The 17,138-nt window shown below is 42.5% G+C and overlaps 1 protein-coding gene across 3 annotated transcripts; it reads right to left on the minus strand.

Annotated features, from left to right (window-relative positions):
- ZNF394 (zinc finger protein 394) lies at positions 1-10,915 on the minus strand. Of its 3 annotated transcripts, XM_063088362.1 has the most exons (4): positions 10,434-10,915; positions 5,899-6,025; positions 2,753-2,867; positions 984-1,070 (listed from the first exon to the last, which is right to left on the minus strand). In XM_063088362.1, exons 1-3 carry the CDS (start codon positions 10,827-10,829, stop codon positions 2,782-2,784), a joined length of 609 nt encoding a protein of 202 aa, XP_062944432.1. In that variant the 5' UTR covers positions 10,830-10,915; the 3' UTR covers positions 984-1,070; positions 2,753-2,781. The 3 variants fall into 3 exon arrangements, with proteins under 3 accessions (XP_062944430.1, XP_062944431.1, XP_062944432.1); XM_063088360.1 differs by lacking the exon at positions 2,753-2,867 and having other exon boundaries at positions 1-1,070; XM_063088361.1 differs by lacking the exons at positions 5,899-6,025; positions 10,434-10,915 and having other exon boundaries at positions 1-1,070; positions 2,753-2,861.
- Between the last annotated feature and the right edge of the window lie 6,223 nt (positions 10,916-17,138).

A 17,138-nucleotide genomic window follows, 5' to 3' on the forward strand; every position in this document is an offset into this window, starting at 1 on the left:
TCAAAATGATGAGAGTTTATTCTGATGGATTCTTTGGTGTCGGATAAGGTGTGTACTTTGTCTAAAGCTTTCCCCACACTCAAGACACTTGTAAGGTTTTTCTCCAGTGTGAGTTCTCTGGTGTTTAATGAGGGTTGCACTTTGACTGAAGCTTTTTCCACAGACAGAGCATCCGTAAGGCTTCTCCCCAGTGTGGATTCTATGATGTTTGAAAAGGTCAGAGCGCTGTTTGAAGCTCTTCTCACATTCCTCACATTTATAGGGTCTCTCCCCTTTGTGTAGTCTCTGATGTCTAAAAAGGTTGGAAATATGGCAGGTTTCCCCACACTCCTCACATTTATAGTATTTCTCTCTGCTGTGGGTTCTTTGATGCCGATTTAGATGTGAACTCTGCCTGAAGCATTCCCCGCATTTCAGACACATGTATGGCTTCTCACCTGTATGTGTCCTCTGGTGTTTAATCAGGGCAGCACTCTGACTGAAGCTCTTCCCACATGCTTGGCATGCATAGGGCTTCTCGCCTGTGTGGATTCTCTGGTGTTTAAAGAGGTCAGAGCGCTGTTTGAATCTCTTCTCACAGTTATCACATTTATAAGGTCTTTCTTCACAGAACTGCCTCTGGGTCTCGAAAGAGCCAGCACTATGGAAATTTTCTCCACTGCCAACAGCCTTGTGAGGTCTCACTATATCTAAACTCTGTCTGCATTTGTTCCCATGGTCATCGCTGTCAGTGGGCTTCTTTGTTGTCTGGATGTGCTGACAAAGAACAAAGTTGGAACTTTTGGCACTGCTCCAAAATTCGTTATTTTTAGAGTCTGTCTCTTTGGTGGAACCCTTCTTCTTGAGATCTGAGACACTGGTGGGGCCTTGCTCTTCAGGAGAATTTTCAAATTTCATCAAGGAGGGGTTTCTTGACTGCTTTTCTACTCTGTCCTCATAAATATCGCCACACTCGGAAAACAGGGGGGCCTTCCCTTGGGACACTTCTTGCAGCCAGCCCTGTGGCTCTGCTTCTTCTAAAATTTCTTGCTTTGGAATCAACTCTTTGTTCTCGACTCTGTTTTCCAAACCTGAAACATTAAAATAAAAATTGCTGCCATGTCATCCCTACGCAATAACGAAATAAGCAAGTGCTAGCAGAAAGACAACCCAAAACCCTCCTTTAAATATTCTCCATTAAATTACATCTGAAGTTAAATTATTTTAATGAAATTTCCAGAGGTGCTCACACTGACCAGCACAAACCCTGCTTCTTTCCTTCTATACATGTGCCTATTCCCACCAACCCATCTCTTTTTGCCCTGCCCCCTCCACTGCTTGGAAGTCACTATACTAGGAGAGGTCAATTTGGAAGGGGTGTCAAGAAAGGCCATATAGTCCTTAGCCCATAAATGAGGGATGGTTTAACAAGAGAAATCCTATTTGCATAATGAGTTATAATAGACACAGCCAGTGCCTTCAGTGTCTGCAGGCAGGTTCTGGGTGGAAGATCAATCTAGGACTTGGTGAAAGTCTATAAAATAAAGGAACAGTCAAGCCACCAGATTACATCCCCCAATAGCTGGAATTTTTGCAGTTTACTCTTCAGGAAGGCTGCAGTAGATAAATCCTGGATCATGGACATCTAACGGGGGAAAGGTACCACTATCAAATAAGGGCAATCAAGTGAAAACTGACACACAATTGGTAGAAAGTTCAATGCACTTTCCTCTGCTCAGGCCCCAAATTGTTAGCCCTAAAGCTTACATCCTCCAGGCAGAAAGGACAAGGATTTTTAGTCCGTTCATAGGCTTTATTCACAATTCTATCTCTAGCACCGAGAACAGCACCTGGCTTACTGCGGACACTCCAGAAATATTTGTTGAATGAATCTCTCTATGGTTGAACTTACCAGCCCAGGCCAAAAGACCTCGAGACACTGACATATGGGAATTCTCAAGTCAAACAACACCTGATAACTGACCCACAGCGAATATCACCAGTCCACAAGTCTTTTACCCTGTTACACAGAGTTTCCGGACAGAATTCTCATGTTTGACTATTAAATACAAATGGAAAGTGAAAGTTTACCAATATTTCAGGGAAACCTCCAATGTAAATGCTGGTGAAACATGTACCACATGAAACAAATGAAAATCTAATAACCTATATTAATATTCTTATAATATAAAGATAATATATCCAGGAAACAAGAAGCCTATAGGAAAAGGACTGTTTAAAGAATAAGAAAAGCTCATGAAAACATAAATGATAGCAGAAATATTTTAGCATAAGGGTTGGAAAACAAAGCTAAGAAAATCTCCTAGAAAGTGAAACAAAAGACAAAGAAATGGAAAATTTGTGTGTTGGGGGAGGCATGCAGAGAGAACCTTGGAGGATCAGTCCATGAGTTCCAACGTCCAGCTAAAAGAAACTGCAGAAACGGGACAGAAAAAGTGCAGATATAAACAAACAGATAGTTAGACAGATAGATAAAAGAATACTATAAAATATTTCTCACAAATTCAAAGAGACGAGCATCTATATAAGGGTCACCAAGTACTCAGAACAATGAAAAAAAACCCAAAACCTCTCACACTAAGCCACACCCATTGTGAGATTTCATGTTACCAGAATAAAGATCCTAAATGCTTCTACACAGAATAAACAGATCACGCACTGTTTTGTATTCTTTTTATGCGATGGTCAGTCAGGTATAGCCACAAGAGGAGACTGAGGAGAGGCTCAGGAAAACAAAGTTTACTATACTCACAGGTCTTAGAAACAGGAGGCATGCCAGGGCTATATGGGAAAGCACCAGCAGAGGTCAGGAGGCAGAAGGGACAGTAGCGAGGGGAGAGCCTGAGCCATGACCCTTATTGGAGTTTCTGCAAGAAAGGCAAGGCAGGGCAGGGTGAACAGTTTAGGGCTGGCTGGTTTGAATAATTTCAAAGGGCTCTAAGCCATACAGGTGGTCCTTAGTTGCCTGGTACCTGGCCCTGGGATGATGAAGGTGGAGGAATGTTGCCTCCTAGAGTGTAGGGGACAGAGAAAGGTGGGGTTCAGGATGGGTTAATTTGCCTATGAAAGGCATACATCAAAGGTTAAGCTCTTTGTTATTTCTAAGAATTAGCTAGCACTGGGAGGGGTAGTTTCTCTCTCTCGCCAGAAAGGGTTTTAAGACATCAAAACATCATAATATACAGAAAATAAAAAATAAACAATACGAACACCAAGGATAAAATACCACAATGGCATCAGATTTCTCAATAGCAACATGATAAACTAGCTAGAACACCCACTGTCTTCAAAATTATTTCTAACCTAGAATGTTATATTTCCCAGAGTTATGGCCAAGGGCCATCCTAATGACAGCTGTGGAATAGGCCTGGGGAAGAAGCAGCCCATTCACACTGCAACAGAGGAAGCTTTGGGAAGGGTCTCTCCAAGGGGATGTGTAAAACTGACAGCATATCTGATATATCTGAACATACCCAGAGGAGTTTTACATTTCTTTCTTTCTTTTTTTTTATTTTTATTTATTTTATTTTATTTATTTATTTTTATTAATCTTTTTCTTTCTTTTGAACTTTTTGTGCTTTCTTTTTTTTGTCGTCTTTTTTTTTTCTTTCTCGTGACCGGCACTCAGCCAGTGAGTGCACCGGTCATTCCTATATAGGATCCGAACCCGCGGCGGGAGCGTCACCACGCTCCCAGCGCAGCACCCTACCGAGTGCGCCACGGGCTCGGCCCATCTTTCTTTTTTTTTTTTTTAAAGATAACCGGTAAGGGGATCTTAACCCTTGGCTTGGTGTTGTCAGCACCACGCTCTCCCAAGTGAGTGAACCGGCCATCCCTATACAGGGATCCAAACCCGTGGCCTTGGTGTTATCAGCACCACACTCTCCCAAGTGAGCCACGGGCCTGCCCTGAGAATTACAAATTTTTAAATATGTGCATATTGGAGGAACAGAATTCTTCCTCTTCCTCAGTAGGCAGTTAAGAGATACTAATTGAAATTGGGGGAAAAAATAGTAGAATAAGCATCTTACGTAGAAATATGAAATACCTGAATAAACAGTCACAAGATTTTAAAGTTGCTGCCTCTACAAAATTGAAATTGGGATTGGGAAGGGCCTGCTATTTTCCTAAGACTCAAAAAGCACAAACCATTAAAGTAAGATTGAAAGATTTGACTATATGAGAATACTTCAAAAAGTTCGTGGAAAAATGAAATTAAAAGAATACAAATCTTTCCATGAATGCTCTCAAGAACTGTCATGTTAAAATTTAAAACTCTACAAAACATACCAGCCAGCTGCCAAAAAAAAAAAAAAAAAAAAAAACAAACTACATAACAAAAGACGCCATGGTAAAAAGGCAAGCCACATATATAATCAATAAAATAACAAAGGATTATTATCAAAAATTTAAAGAACTATCACAAAGCTGTTTAAAAAATGACAATGGAATAAAGGAGGGGAAACAAAGGATACAAACAGGTAAGTTACACAAAAGCAAGTCAGAATACCCAAGAAATGTCTGCAAAGATGTTTAACTTAGTAGAAATTGGAGAGATGCAAGTTAAAACAAGATACCATTAATTCCTTAATTCACCAAGTATTTACTGAGCACTTACTGTATGCTAGACACTATTCCAGGTGCTTGGAATATACTAATCAATGAAACAGACAAAAATCCCTCTCCACGTGGTTTACATTCTAGAAGGGGGTGGTCAGACAATAAACATAAAGTAAATTAACATAGGATATTAGATGGTGCTAAATGCCATGGTCAAAGCCTAGAACGGTGAGGGATCAGCAGTGCATGGGAGGAGGGGCTTCCAAGGAGGGGGTGGCCATCACTTCACAGAAGGCAAATGGCAGTATTAAGAAGCAATGTGAGAAACAACCTGAAGCAAGTCAGGGAGTTGGCTAAATGGCAAGCTGGAGGAAGAATATTACAGGCAGGGATCAATTAGTGCAAAGACCAGGAGGCAGGACACCTAGCATGTTCAGGAGCAGCGAGGCAGTGTGGTCGCAGCAGAGTGGGCAAGGAGCAGAGCAGGGGGTGGGCAAGCAAGGCTTTCACCCTGCATGAGATGGGAGCTGCTGCAGGTTCTGAAAAGAGCAGGCGCATGACTCCAAATGTGAAAGGGAACACTCGGGCTATTGCATGAAAACAGCATGCAACCAGCCAATAACACCAAATGTGATGAGAATGTGAAGAAAGAAAAATTCTCACTTACTGCTGGTAGGTTTATACATTGGTTATGAACTCTTTGGACAGCAAGATGGGCATATATCTCTAAGCATATTCTCTTCAGAAACTCTTATATATGCACACAGAGAGAAATATACAGGAATGTTCAGTGTAACACTTTAACGGAGAAAAACTAGATGCCTAAATGCCTATCAACAGAATGGATGAATGAATTTTGGAGTATTCATACAGTGAAATATATAGGTGTTAAAAAAAAGCTACATGTATCAACATGGATAAATCTCAAAAATGTAATGTTGAGTGAAAAGTATTATACAATAATAATATACAGTTTGTGGCTACATGTATATGCATGAAAATGATAAATACCATAATCAGGATATGGGGGCGGGGGGGGGTGAAGCCAATATAGCCAAATATTAAGGTCTGACAAACCTGGGTGGTAGCTTCATAGGTGCTCCTTATCGTTCTTAAAAATACTTTTCAATATGTATGAAACATTAAAAATGAACCAAAATAAAAAGCTGAATCTATCACCTAGCAATACAGAACAGAAAGGTCCTGCCTGGGTCACAAAAGAAACGTGAAGGCTCTCAGCCCATGTATGTGAATGGCGGACTGGCTCAGGGACTGTAGTGGACCGAGCCATTCACAAATCACATACCCCCATAAACCAGCAGGGTGAAAAGCACTCACTAGGTGGGACTGTGCTCCTGCAGTACTTCTGCACGCTCTCCCTGCAGAAGTCCCTCTCAGCTGGATCCAGATGCTCCCACTCCTCCCAGGTTAGAGACTTAGCCATGTCTTCAAATGTCACCAACACCTGTAACAACAGATCAGCATTCAGTACCTGCTGGCCCTGGACAGTGCTACCACTAGTTTCAGGATGGGGCCAGACTCCAGAGAGTAAAAGAGGAAGCACTGAGAATCAAGTAACAACCACGACTGCTGAGTCTTTACCAGAGGCGGTACTGACCAGGGAGTTTTGAAGAGACCAAAGACAGAAGCTGACATTCTTCTGTAATTCTGAAAAGCCTTTCTGTGGACTGGCTACATTAATTTGACATAGGAGCAAACAAAATATTTGAGTTATGTGTCAAAACAAAAACCTGATATAGATTAAAAATAAACACATAACCAGGAAGTCCCAAGTTCCAATGCTGGCTGAGATGCTGTTTCCTCCTGTGTGGAACATACAAATATCTGAAGATGATCAAGGTACTTTACCCACAGCAGGAGTTCAGTGAAACTGCCTTTCCCTTCCGTTGACCACTTCACAATAAGATAATTATCCAACAAGATGATCTTCTGAGACAGCTTTTTTTTTGCAGCTGGCCAGTATGTGGATCCAAACAGATGACCTTGGTATTATAATACTGTGCTCTAACCAACTGAACTAACTGGCCAGCCCTGAGATGGCTTATTTAAATGTAAGTTGACCATTCACAGAGGTTAAAGACACAATTCTTAAAAAGGGAAGGTTCTAAAACTGGTGAGGGAGATGTTTGTCCAGATTCCAGTGATGGGTCACAAACTGACTCCAAGGCTCTCTCGCTCATTGTATTGTACTGTATTGCGCGCGCGCGCGCGCGTGTGTGTGTGTGTGTGTGTGTGTGTGTGTGTACTTTTTACTTCCTATGTATTATGTTTTGACATCTTTAAAAACCTTTCTGTTGGATCCCCATACAGGCCAACCACCAAAAAACCCCCACAGAAAACCAATACCTTTCTGTCTAGGGAAGAAACAGTCCCTCCCAGATAGCCAATTCTTAGAGGAAGCAAAGGGCTCAGCCAGGAGCAAGCTTTTGTTATGCAAACTTACCAATCCAGAGCCCTCTTCCTCTATCTGGCCCCTGGCCCCTATCCCTAGGAGATGTTCCTCCGCCTTAATCATCCCAGGGCCAGGCACCAGGCAACTAGGGATCACCCCTATGGCTTTGAGCCCAGCAAAATTATTCAAACCAGCCAGCCCTAAACTGTTCACCTAGCCGTGCCCTGCTTTCCCTTTCCTGCTTTCTCATGGAAACCTCAGTAGGGCTCTGGCCTAATGCTCTCCCTTCACTCCTGTCTTCTATCTCCTGACCACCCTGATGCCTTTCCCATGTGGCCCTGGATAGCATGCTGTGCCGCCTATCTATAGGACCCATGAGTATAAATTTTATTTTCTTGAGCCTCTCCTGTTTCTGCTCTGTGACCACACCTGACTGACCATCTCAAAAGAGAATATAAATAACATCTCTCAGTGGTTCCCTCTCTCCCTCAAACAGCCAGGCCCATCACCCACCATCTCTTGCTTATATCATGTTAAGATCCATAGAAAAGACTCAGCACTCACTATAATGTGTGATATGTGATACCAGGGATTGTAGAGAGTGTGACAAATGCAAAAAACCTTCCTGGGTTCCTCCCTCCTCATATGAAGTGAGGAGGAATGAGATGGCTAGCCTCCTCCTTGGGCTTCCAGTGGCCTCAGCAACGTGTACCTTCCCTCAGTCTTTGGCTTAACGCCACACCTCCTGTAGTTCTATCTTAAGTTACACACTGTCCTTGCTGCTAGTTAGATGATGACTATGACAGTAACAATGAGGTTAAAACCAAAAGGCAACCCTGCCTGAATCTTACCATTGCTTCTCTCAGACTTTTCCCTGCTAGGCAGAATGGCATTGAGGTTAAGTGCATGGACTCTGGAAACAGTCATGCGGGTTTGAATTCTAGTTCTCTACTTACTAACCACCATGGTACCCTAGACAAGGTGAAAAAATCTTCTAGGTTATTCTGATACTTTACCTTTCCCTTCCTAGGCCTATCTCCTTTTATTTTAGAAATGTCAGGACTTTCAGAAAAAATGAAGGATGGACTGTATATCCTTCAAGAAATCCTCTATGAATATTCCTTTTTCTCCCAACAGGGCTTTTAATGACACTGGCCAGCCATTAGTTTGTAATTATAGCTAAAGGAAGTTTGTGGAAAGGAGATATACATTTCAAATTAAGTGTAGACTAACATCCTACTTGAAGAGTTTAACCAGAGGCCTCATATCTCCCCATGGAAGGAGAGCGACTGACCCAGTTCAGGCAGGGATAAGAGTGTCCACTGTAACACAGACAGGAATGCAGGATCAAAACCTTCAAAATTCTGTCTTAGATTGTTGTTTCTCAACTGGGGGTAATTTTGCACCCCTGGAGACATCTGTCAGTGATGGAGACACTTTTGGTTGTCAAAAGTGGTGGTGGGGGTGAATGGCATCTAGTAGAGGGTAGAGGCTAGGGATGCTGCTAAACATCCTGCATGCACAGGACAGTGCCCTGTAACAAAGTATCTGGTTCGAATGTCAATACTGCCAAGGTTGAGAAATTGAGAAACTCTGCCTTTGAACATGACTAAAATAGGAAATTTTTTTTTTTTTTGGCTCTGGAAAATGTTTCTTTCTTTCTTTTTTTTTTTGGCAGCTGGCTGGGGAACCAAACCCTTGACCTTGGTGTTACAAGGCTGTGCTCTGAACAAATGAACTAACTGGCCAGCCCCTGGAAAACGTTGGAAGATTAACTTTTCACACTGACAACAATTGTGAATTGTCTCACAAACAGCACATCCACATTCTATTTCAAAACCTGCAATGGAGAGTCTTCGAGAATATTACCCTGTTTTTCCAAGTACTCTTTTGGAGGGTCATGCATACTTCTCTATTTGAATATCTGCAAAACCAAAAATTACTAGGACTATAAATAAGATGTATGCAGAAATAGAGCAGTAAACCAGAAATCAAAGGTACAGGCTGCCCCTCTGCTGTTATTTCACTGAATGATGTCATTTCACAGATGAGGAAACAGAGGCCCAAGGAGACTAGAACATAAGGCTGGAAGAGGCCCATATGCTACTGAAACCTGGATCTTCTAACTCCCAGATCAGCGTATTTCCTATCTTAAGTAGTTATATGACTTTAAATCTTTCTGTGCCTCATATTCATCTTTAAAGTAAGAGACGATGGCATCACTAAGGTCTTTCTTAACTACAACATTATTTGTCTTAAATTGCTGCAAAAAAGCATATGCTAATACCAAACATTAATGACTTTGGCCTATACACTGTGGACAATTAAAGATAATTAAAACAAAACCTAAAAGCATGCTGCAGTGACACAAATGAACACATTTTCAACTCGGTCAGTGTTTAGAAACTACATAAGAGACACAGGGAATCTTCAGAGAAATGCTTTGCAAACAAAGTACTGGGATTCCTCAGTGCTCAGGACTGAAAAACCTACAGTTGTGTGATAAAGTCAATCTACTTCTTATGCCAATGACATTCCCTTCTTTCCACATTTAAAACCAAAGTTGGAGAACTTTGATCAGCTGTTTAATGGAGTTGATACAAACACAATAAAATGCCCTTTCAAATTTTTGTTTTTAGTGAAGAAATGATATGGGGTTATATGCAGAAGTATGAAAGGTCATCAATGAAAAAGCCTGAATAACTGACACAGCAATGAACCAAGATCCCACATTTCTGCTGTCTTAATACCACATCACTAAATATTTGATTCTCTCTACTACCGCACAGTATGTTTTTGATGACTAAAACTAGTTAGTTTTGTTAGGTCCAGCAGCAGTTGTATAGGATGAAATGACAAGAAACAATAAGTACATAATTAGGTAGACTGGTTGCCCCTTAGTGAAACAAGATTTATTTAAAGTTCAACAATATTCTATGAATTATAACTACATCGAATTTGCTTTTGCTGAAAGCCCACCAGTGCTGAACTACAAACTCTCCATGAAACACCAGGTAATGTTTGTAGACCGAAAAATAAAAAAGGACAACCACTATCAATGTGGGAGGAGGGGGTCGCCAAACCGTTAAAACGCAAAAAGAGAGCCTCACATTCAAATGGTGGACAACTGCTGTTCTAGCATAAGTTTACGGACATGAGCCCACTTTCCATCCTGATATCTTTCTTTCACAAAGCGTATAGCAAGACAAGAGGGTATCTTACAGTGGGTAAACAGCAATCTCTGTTGGTTTTATGCTGAGCTCTATAACTCAAGAGTCATTTCCTGCCTGATATATTTGCCACTGCTTCCGATGGAAAGGAAAAAAAAATATATATATACATGCACATCCTCCAGTTCGCACAAAATGTAACAAGGAAGGAAAAAGGTCCGAAACTTGGAGCACCACACACACATCTACTCTCCACTCCCACCACCCAGAACAGGGTTTTCACTTCTCACCTGGGGTGAGGTCCTACCGAGCGCTCTCTGAAGAGCCCTTACCACGGCCACAGCCTCCTCCCCGCTCTCCGGGCCGTGCTCCCGAACCCAGGCCTGGAACTCCTCGGGCAGAATGGACAGGAACTGCTCCAGCACCAGCAGCTCCAGGATCTGCTCCTTCGAGTGCACCTCAGGCCTCAGCCACCGACCACAAAGTTCCCTGAGCCGGCTCAGCGCCTCTTCCGGTCCGGACACCTGCTGGTAACGCAACTGCCTAAAACGCTGTCTACAAGTTTCAGGATCTTGCCAGTCGCCTGCCGGGTCGGATTCCCGACCTCCGGGGGAGTCTTCCTCCATTTTCACTACCAAAAGCCCCTCACGCAGGGGCGGCGCGGCGACCCTGGACCTCGCAGCCATCGGCGTCACTGCCGCGCCTCTGGGCGGTCAAGCTCGAACTCGCCTTCCTCCGGCATGCGCTTTCCCGGAACCCTGCCTTCAGGCGAGAAGACAGCAACCCCAAAGACCTCACCGGCCCTCCCCGCAGCGGGGACGCGCCACTGTCCAGTCCCAACACCACCCCGCCCGGGCCCTCTCCTGCACTCCCTCCCTTCGGCCGCTATGTCTCCTAGAAGCCGCTTGGTCACGTGACAAAAAACAAACATCCCAGGCCGGAAGTGCGCCCCCGACTCCCCGCAGGGTCCACCCCCAGCATTTTCGTGGCCTCTCTAGGCCTCCCGGAGGAGTGAGATGCATCTCGGTAGTACACCTTCCCCGCCTTGGCCTGGGTGGCTTCCTGAAGCCCAGGAAAATAATGGGCTTCCGAGCGGGTGGCCGAGCGCCGGCGCGAGAAACGTTCAGTGTCGGAAGAAAAAAAAAAATTTTTTTTAGACTAAGTGCTACCATGTACATCAGATGTTATTGCTTTTGATCCTAACAAAGATGAGGAAATTGAGGCTCAAAGAAATTGTGTCTTTGCCAGATATCAAGCTGCTGGTGATGTGATGGATGAGACCAACATTCCCATTTCAAACTCCCAAACTAAGGGCTTTCCACCGCTACAGTGTTAATTAATTTAAAATTTTTTTCGCCTAAAGCTGCCTGGTTCATTCGTTCATTCATTTATTCATTCAAGAAATGTATCTGACCACCTTCTGTGCTTCTGCTCCCAGAAAAGCAGCAAGTCGAATTTTATGTGTTGATATATTTGCCACAGCACCTCCCTAGCACAGTGCATGGCACACAATGTGCCTTCAGTCATCAACTGCCCGATAAATATTTCCCAGGCATCCATCGCTGTTGAGTCCATAAAGGAGGAATAGGACTCTGTCCCTGCCCTCCCTTATAGTGCTTGTATGACGTGAAGGGGGAAGGGTAGCGGTCATGGTGGGGGGGGGGGGGCGGAACAGCTAATGCTGCCATACAAAATACCACAAACTGGGTGGCTTAAACAACAGAAATTTATTGTCTCACTTCTGGAAGCTAGAAGTATAAGGTCCAGATGTCCACAGGGTTGGTTCCTTCCGAGGGCTGTAAGGGAGAATCTGTTGAAGCTGCTCTCCTAAGTTCTGGTGGTTTGCAGGCAATCTTTGGTGTTCCTCGGCTTATAGAAGCATTACCCCATTCTCTGCCTTCATCTTCACAAGGCATTCTCCTTGTGTGCATGGTCTGTCTCCAAATTTCCCCTTTCTATACAGTCACCCGTCATAATGGATTAGGGCCCACCCTAATGACTTCATTTTAACTTGGTAAAGACCTATCTCCAAGATCACTCTCTGACTTGCTGGGGATTAGGACTTCAACATATGAATTTCGGGGGGACACAATTCAACCCATAACAATATGCACTATATAGGTTTGTTAAATAAGTTTCTGAGAAGTGTCTAGGTTCTAAAAGGGCAAGTGGGAGGGAATATTCTAGTGCAAAAGAAGGAGTTAGAACTGAGAGCAGCCACCAATTCTCACTACCCCAAAGAATGCTCACAGGAAAACTCCCCAGCCTTCTCAACTTTCTACTTCTCAGTCTTTGCCCATTCTCTCCTGGATAGTATAATTCATAATAAAAGCCAACATTTATTGAGCACTTATTATATGCTAAGAACGCTGAAAGGCTATATCTCAATCCTCTTGACAACCGTCTGGGTTTGTGCCATTAACTGAAACCCAGAGAAAATAAAGAATTTACCCAAAGTTTACACAGCTAGTAAGTGACAGAGGTGGCACTGGAACAGGATAGCAATACCTAACTCTCTATCCCTATATTGGTTTAAAGTTTTTATTCCAAATCCTTACCTTATGGACAACTTGGAGATTTATTTATTTAGGCTGCTGGCCAGTAAAGGGATCCAAACCCTTGACCTTCGTGTTACCAGCATAATGCTCTCCCAAGTGAGCTACCTGCCAGGCCCTTGGAGATTTATTTAACACAACTTTGAGAGACTTAGTGCAGAGAATGCTGGACTAGAAGTTAGAAGACCTAGATTTTGTTTTGCCAAAAAGTTGAGATATGGCTTTTAAGAAGTCATTTAAGGGCTATTGAAAGGGACCTTAGCCAAAATACAGCCATCTCTGGGTAACTAGGTCCAAGCAGAAAATTTCAGTAAGCCATTAACTTAAGAACTGATAATCATCAATTGCTTGAGGTTAGTAGAGGAATTGAGAAACTGACCACATGGCTGAAACTGCCTGGGGATGAAATCAGGCCCCAAAAGGATCCTTCTCAAAAGTTTATTTCTGTTTACCACCCATTACAGCCTCTCATGTTGATTTACTTTAGATGATGGACACCTAAAATTAAGAATTGAAACTAAGTTTTGTTGTTTTCCTGACCTTTCCTAATCAACTGCAAACAGAGGAAATGCGAGAGGAAGGCAAAGCACCCTAGCTGATTATTAACTCCCCTTCTTGCTTAAAGGAAAATTACATCCACATTAGTTAGAAGTACATGTCAGGTATTTTTATGTTCCAGTGATGCTTGACTGAGGTTATTGTCTTTCAGCTCTCCCTGGAGATAAGGACTCCAACCCTGAGATAACATCAAAGGTTTGAAGCTGACCAGTCGCCAACTGCAGACTCCATGATGCCAAAGCACCCAGTCCATCATGGGACCGTGACATCTGACTCAGACCCTGTGCTGATCCCATGATCAGCCTCCCCCTTTGCCTGCAGGACAAAACTCTTATGTCACCTTCCCACCTCTTCCCTTTTATAAACCCCAGAACAGGCATCAGCAGGTGGGATAATTTTAGCCTGATCATCTCCCAGATGCCGGTTATCTGAATAAAGCTTCGAATCCTTGCGCCAACTTTTGGATTTATATGTCATTTGTTTAGTGTGAGAGGGCAAGCTGAGCCTGTTGCTGGTAACACTATGAGACTTATTTTTCTAATAGCTAAAACTGGGATAAAACTATCAATAATCTATTAAAAAATGACTTTATTTATTTATTTATTTTCTGGTTTAATTCTTTCTTTCTTTCTTTCTTTCTTTTTTTTTTTTTTTAATGAAAGATGACTGGAAAGGGAATCTTAACCCTTGACTTGGTGTTCTCAGCACCACGCTCTCCCTAGTGAGCCACAGGCCAGCCCCCTGGTTTAATTTCTAATCACACAAAAACTCTTGAGAAAAAAAAGTTTTTCTTGTCTGTCTTGGTTACTCTTGAATATTCAGCACCTAAAACAATATCTGGAATACAGTAGTTTCTCAATAATAGTCTGTTGGTTTGGGGAGATATGTGTAGGAAGAGATGTTAAGGGGACATGGTAGGAGCAGTAAGAAACCAGAGATGGAAATGGTTGAAAAGTCACAGCTAGTGTCAAAGACCCCACAAACCAAACATCATTTATTTCACAATGAACACATATGTGTGTCTAAGACCAATCTCAGGCACGTTTACTTTAAGAACTAGATATAAAAATATCTTCTATGGATGGAGTCTCATAATGCTACTTTAGCTACTGTCCATAGCTTACAAATTTTTGTACAGTCATAAATAATTGTCTATTAAGATTAGCAGTGGGAAAAGAAATAAAAAAGCTTAGAACACATTTGTGTAGTAAAGGATTAACTTTGCCCAGTGGTAAGTTTGGTCTTTGCCCTCGGCTACTGGGAGGTAATCTCTAAGCACAAGGAATATCCTGCTTGATAAGAGTGTCTTTGTCTACCCTGGGTTCTTGGGCCATGCCAGACAGTCTATGTTAATGATGTAATTTATGGTGTGGTGCCTTAGGCAGTGGGGTATCACCTTGACCTCTGGAGTGGCTAGAGACTAAGGTCAGCCATGTGGGTGACAAACCATATCTACACGTTTGAGTCCCAATAAAAAGTTTGCACATCAAGGCTCAGATGAGCATCCCTGGTGATTGCTGGGTGATTTTAGCACTGTCTGCACCACCCCACTGGGAGAGAACAACTGGAGGCTCCAAGCTGGGAATTCTCCAAGATCCTATCCTACACACCTCTTCTCTTAGCTGATTTTAATTTGTATGATTTTGCTATAATAAACCATAAGCATCAGTATACCAGCTTTCAGTGAGTTCTGTGAGTACTTCTAGCAAATTATCAAATATGAGTGTAGTCCTGAGCACCAGTTGGTGTCAGAAGTGAGAATGGTCTTGGGCACTCCCAAACTTAGCAATACATGTGTCCTTCCTTTGAACTAGGTTGGTAGAGCATTTCCTCACATGATAGTATTAATTCTTTCAATTCCTGAAAATGTAACATAGAGGAAACATTCAGGCAAGGTCAAGAGGGATACCTAGTGAAGTCTTCCAAATATGAACCTCAGAGGATAAAAATATATTGTTATCCTGGGTGCAAATGTTGTCACATGGGGAGTGAGACATGAAGACTTGCCCCAGTCAGAGTTGTTGGAAAGCAGTCTTGCATTACTGGACATACCTGGGCAGTGAAGAGAAACATAAAGTGTTGAGATAGGGTGACCCCCACTTTCATAACATATGCAATTCGCTTCTGTGAAACTGCTTGCTGTGTGACAAGGTAGATTGAATTGCTTAAAAAATGTTGTTGTTTAAAAATCCCCCTTGGCTCTTTAGCCCCCCCTTGATAGAAGTTAAAAGCTAAATATTAGCCTGCACTTAGAGAAGTTTGAATTTTGTTTGATGTTCCCCACCCAAGCTGCCCCTCAGTGATTAACGAGCTGGTTTCAGCTTGTTATCAGCTTGCGCTAGGCCTCACCAAACCCCTTCCTCACGCCAGGAGGGTATGTGTAACTATATGATAACTATAAGTGTGTGACTATTTGATAATTTTAACTGTGTGACTAATGTAAAAATGTGCCTTTTAAAAGATTCCTTAAACTCAGGGCTGCTTCCTTCCAAGACTTTTTTGACAGGTTAGGGGATCACAACCCTTGGCTTGGTGTTATCCGCACCACACTCAGCCAGTGAGTGCACCGGCCATCCCTCTATAGGATCCGAACCCACGGCGCACCACACCCTCCCGAGTGAGCCATGGGGCTGGCCCCTTCCAAGACTTTCTTGGAGGGACAGTTGCTGGCTGGCCAATAAAAACCCCCTTTTAAATTCTCAATTAGGTATTCTGGTTCCTTTTCCATGTGGCAGCCTCACAAAAGTGTCACTACACATTTGTACTTAAACTCTCTAGGTGTTCTTATGTTATCTAGGGCATTCATCTAATCAAATCAGATATATATAGACACACACATATATATGAGTATACATCCATGAGTACAACAGCTTTCAGTGAGTTCTGTGAGATATATGTATATATATCTGAAAAAATAAATGTAACTTTTTGGCAGCTGGCCAGTACAGGGATCCTTGACATTGGCATCTCAAAGCCACATTCTAGACATCGGCATCTCAAAGCCACGTTCTAACCAGCTGAGCTAATTGGCCAGCCTTATCTTACTTTTTTTTTTTTTTTTTTTTTTTTGTCTTTTTCGTGACCTGCACTCAGCCAGTGAGCGCACTGGCCATTCCCATATAGGATCCGAACCCGCGGCGGGAGCGTCGCCGCGCTCCCAGCGCCGCACTCTCCCGAGTGCGCCACAGGCTCGGCCCCTTATCTTACTTTTTGACACATCAATTTCTCTTCTAAGAATATATCCTACAGTTATATTTGCACATGTCTAAAATGACAATATATACACGGATATTTCCATAGTGGAGCATTGCTTATTATAGGAAAAAAATGAAGACAACCTAAATGCTGACCAGAAAGGATTAAATAGAGTACAGTACAGTATATTCGAATAATGCTGTACTATTCAGACAGTGAGAAGAATGAGAAAACTCTTTATGTACCGATATGGAACAATCTCCAAGATTTATTACTTAAAAAATAGTAAGGTGGAGAAAGGATGTAAATTGTGCTGTCATTTACATATAAAACATAACATCTACTTGAATATTCGTGGAATAAGGGCCGGCCAGTGGCTCACTCGGGAGAGTGCGATGCTGATAACACCAAGGCCACAGGTTCGGATACGATATAGGGATGGCTGGTTTGCTCACTGGCTGAGCGTGGTGCTGACAACACCAAGTCAAGGATTGAGATCCCCTTACCCGTCATCTTTAAAAAAAAAAAAAAAAAATTCGTGGAATATATCTTGGTAGGCTAACGAGAAACTAGTCATACTTAGCTCTCTATTTCTTTAAGAAATAAGTGAAATTATTAAAATATACAGTGCATTTGTAAGTCACTTAAATGGTGGCAAGTTAGAAAAAATGGATATTCACCTTAGGT

The sequence above is a fragment of the Cynocephalus volans genome, chromosome 3 (assembly GCF_027409185.1).
Source record: "Cynocephalus volans isolate mCynVol1 chromosome 3, mCynVol1.pri, whole genome shotgun sequence".
In the NCBI taxonomy this organism is placed as follows: domain Eukaryota; kingdom Metazoa; phylum Chordata; class Mammalia; order Dermoptera; family Cynocephalidae; genus Cynocephalus; species Cynocephalus volans.

Excerpts from the sequence above, each read along its gene's own strand:
- ZNF394 (XM_063088360.1), bottom strand. The coding sequence starts at position 10,829 with ATGGCTGCGAGGTCCAGGGTCGCCGCGCCGCCCCTGCGTGAGGGGCTT. Across the intron at positions 6,026-10,433 it reads TCGGTAGGACCTCACCCCAG|GTGTTGGTGACATTTGAAGA; the intron begins GTGAGAAGTGAA and ends CTGTTGTTACAG. Across the intron at positions 1,071-5,898 it reads CAGGAGCACAGTCCCACCTA|GTTTGGAAAACAGAGTCGAG; the intron begins GTGAGTGCTTTT and ends TTAATGTTTCAG.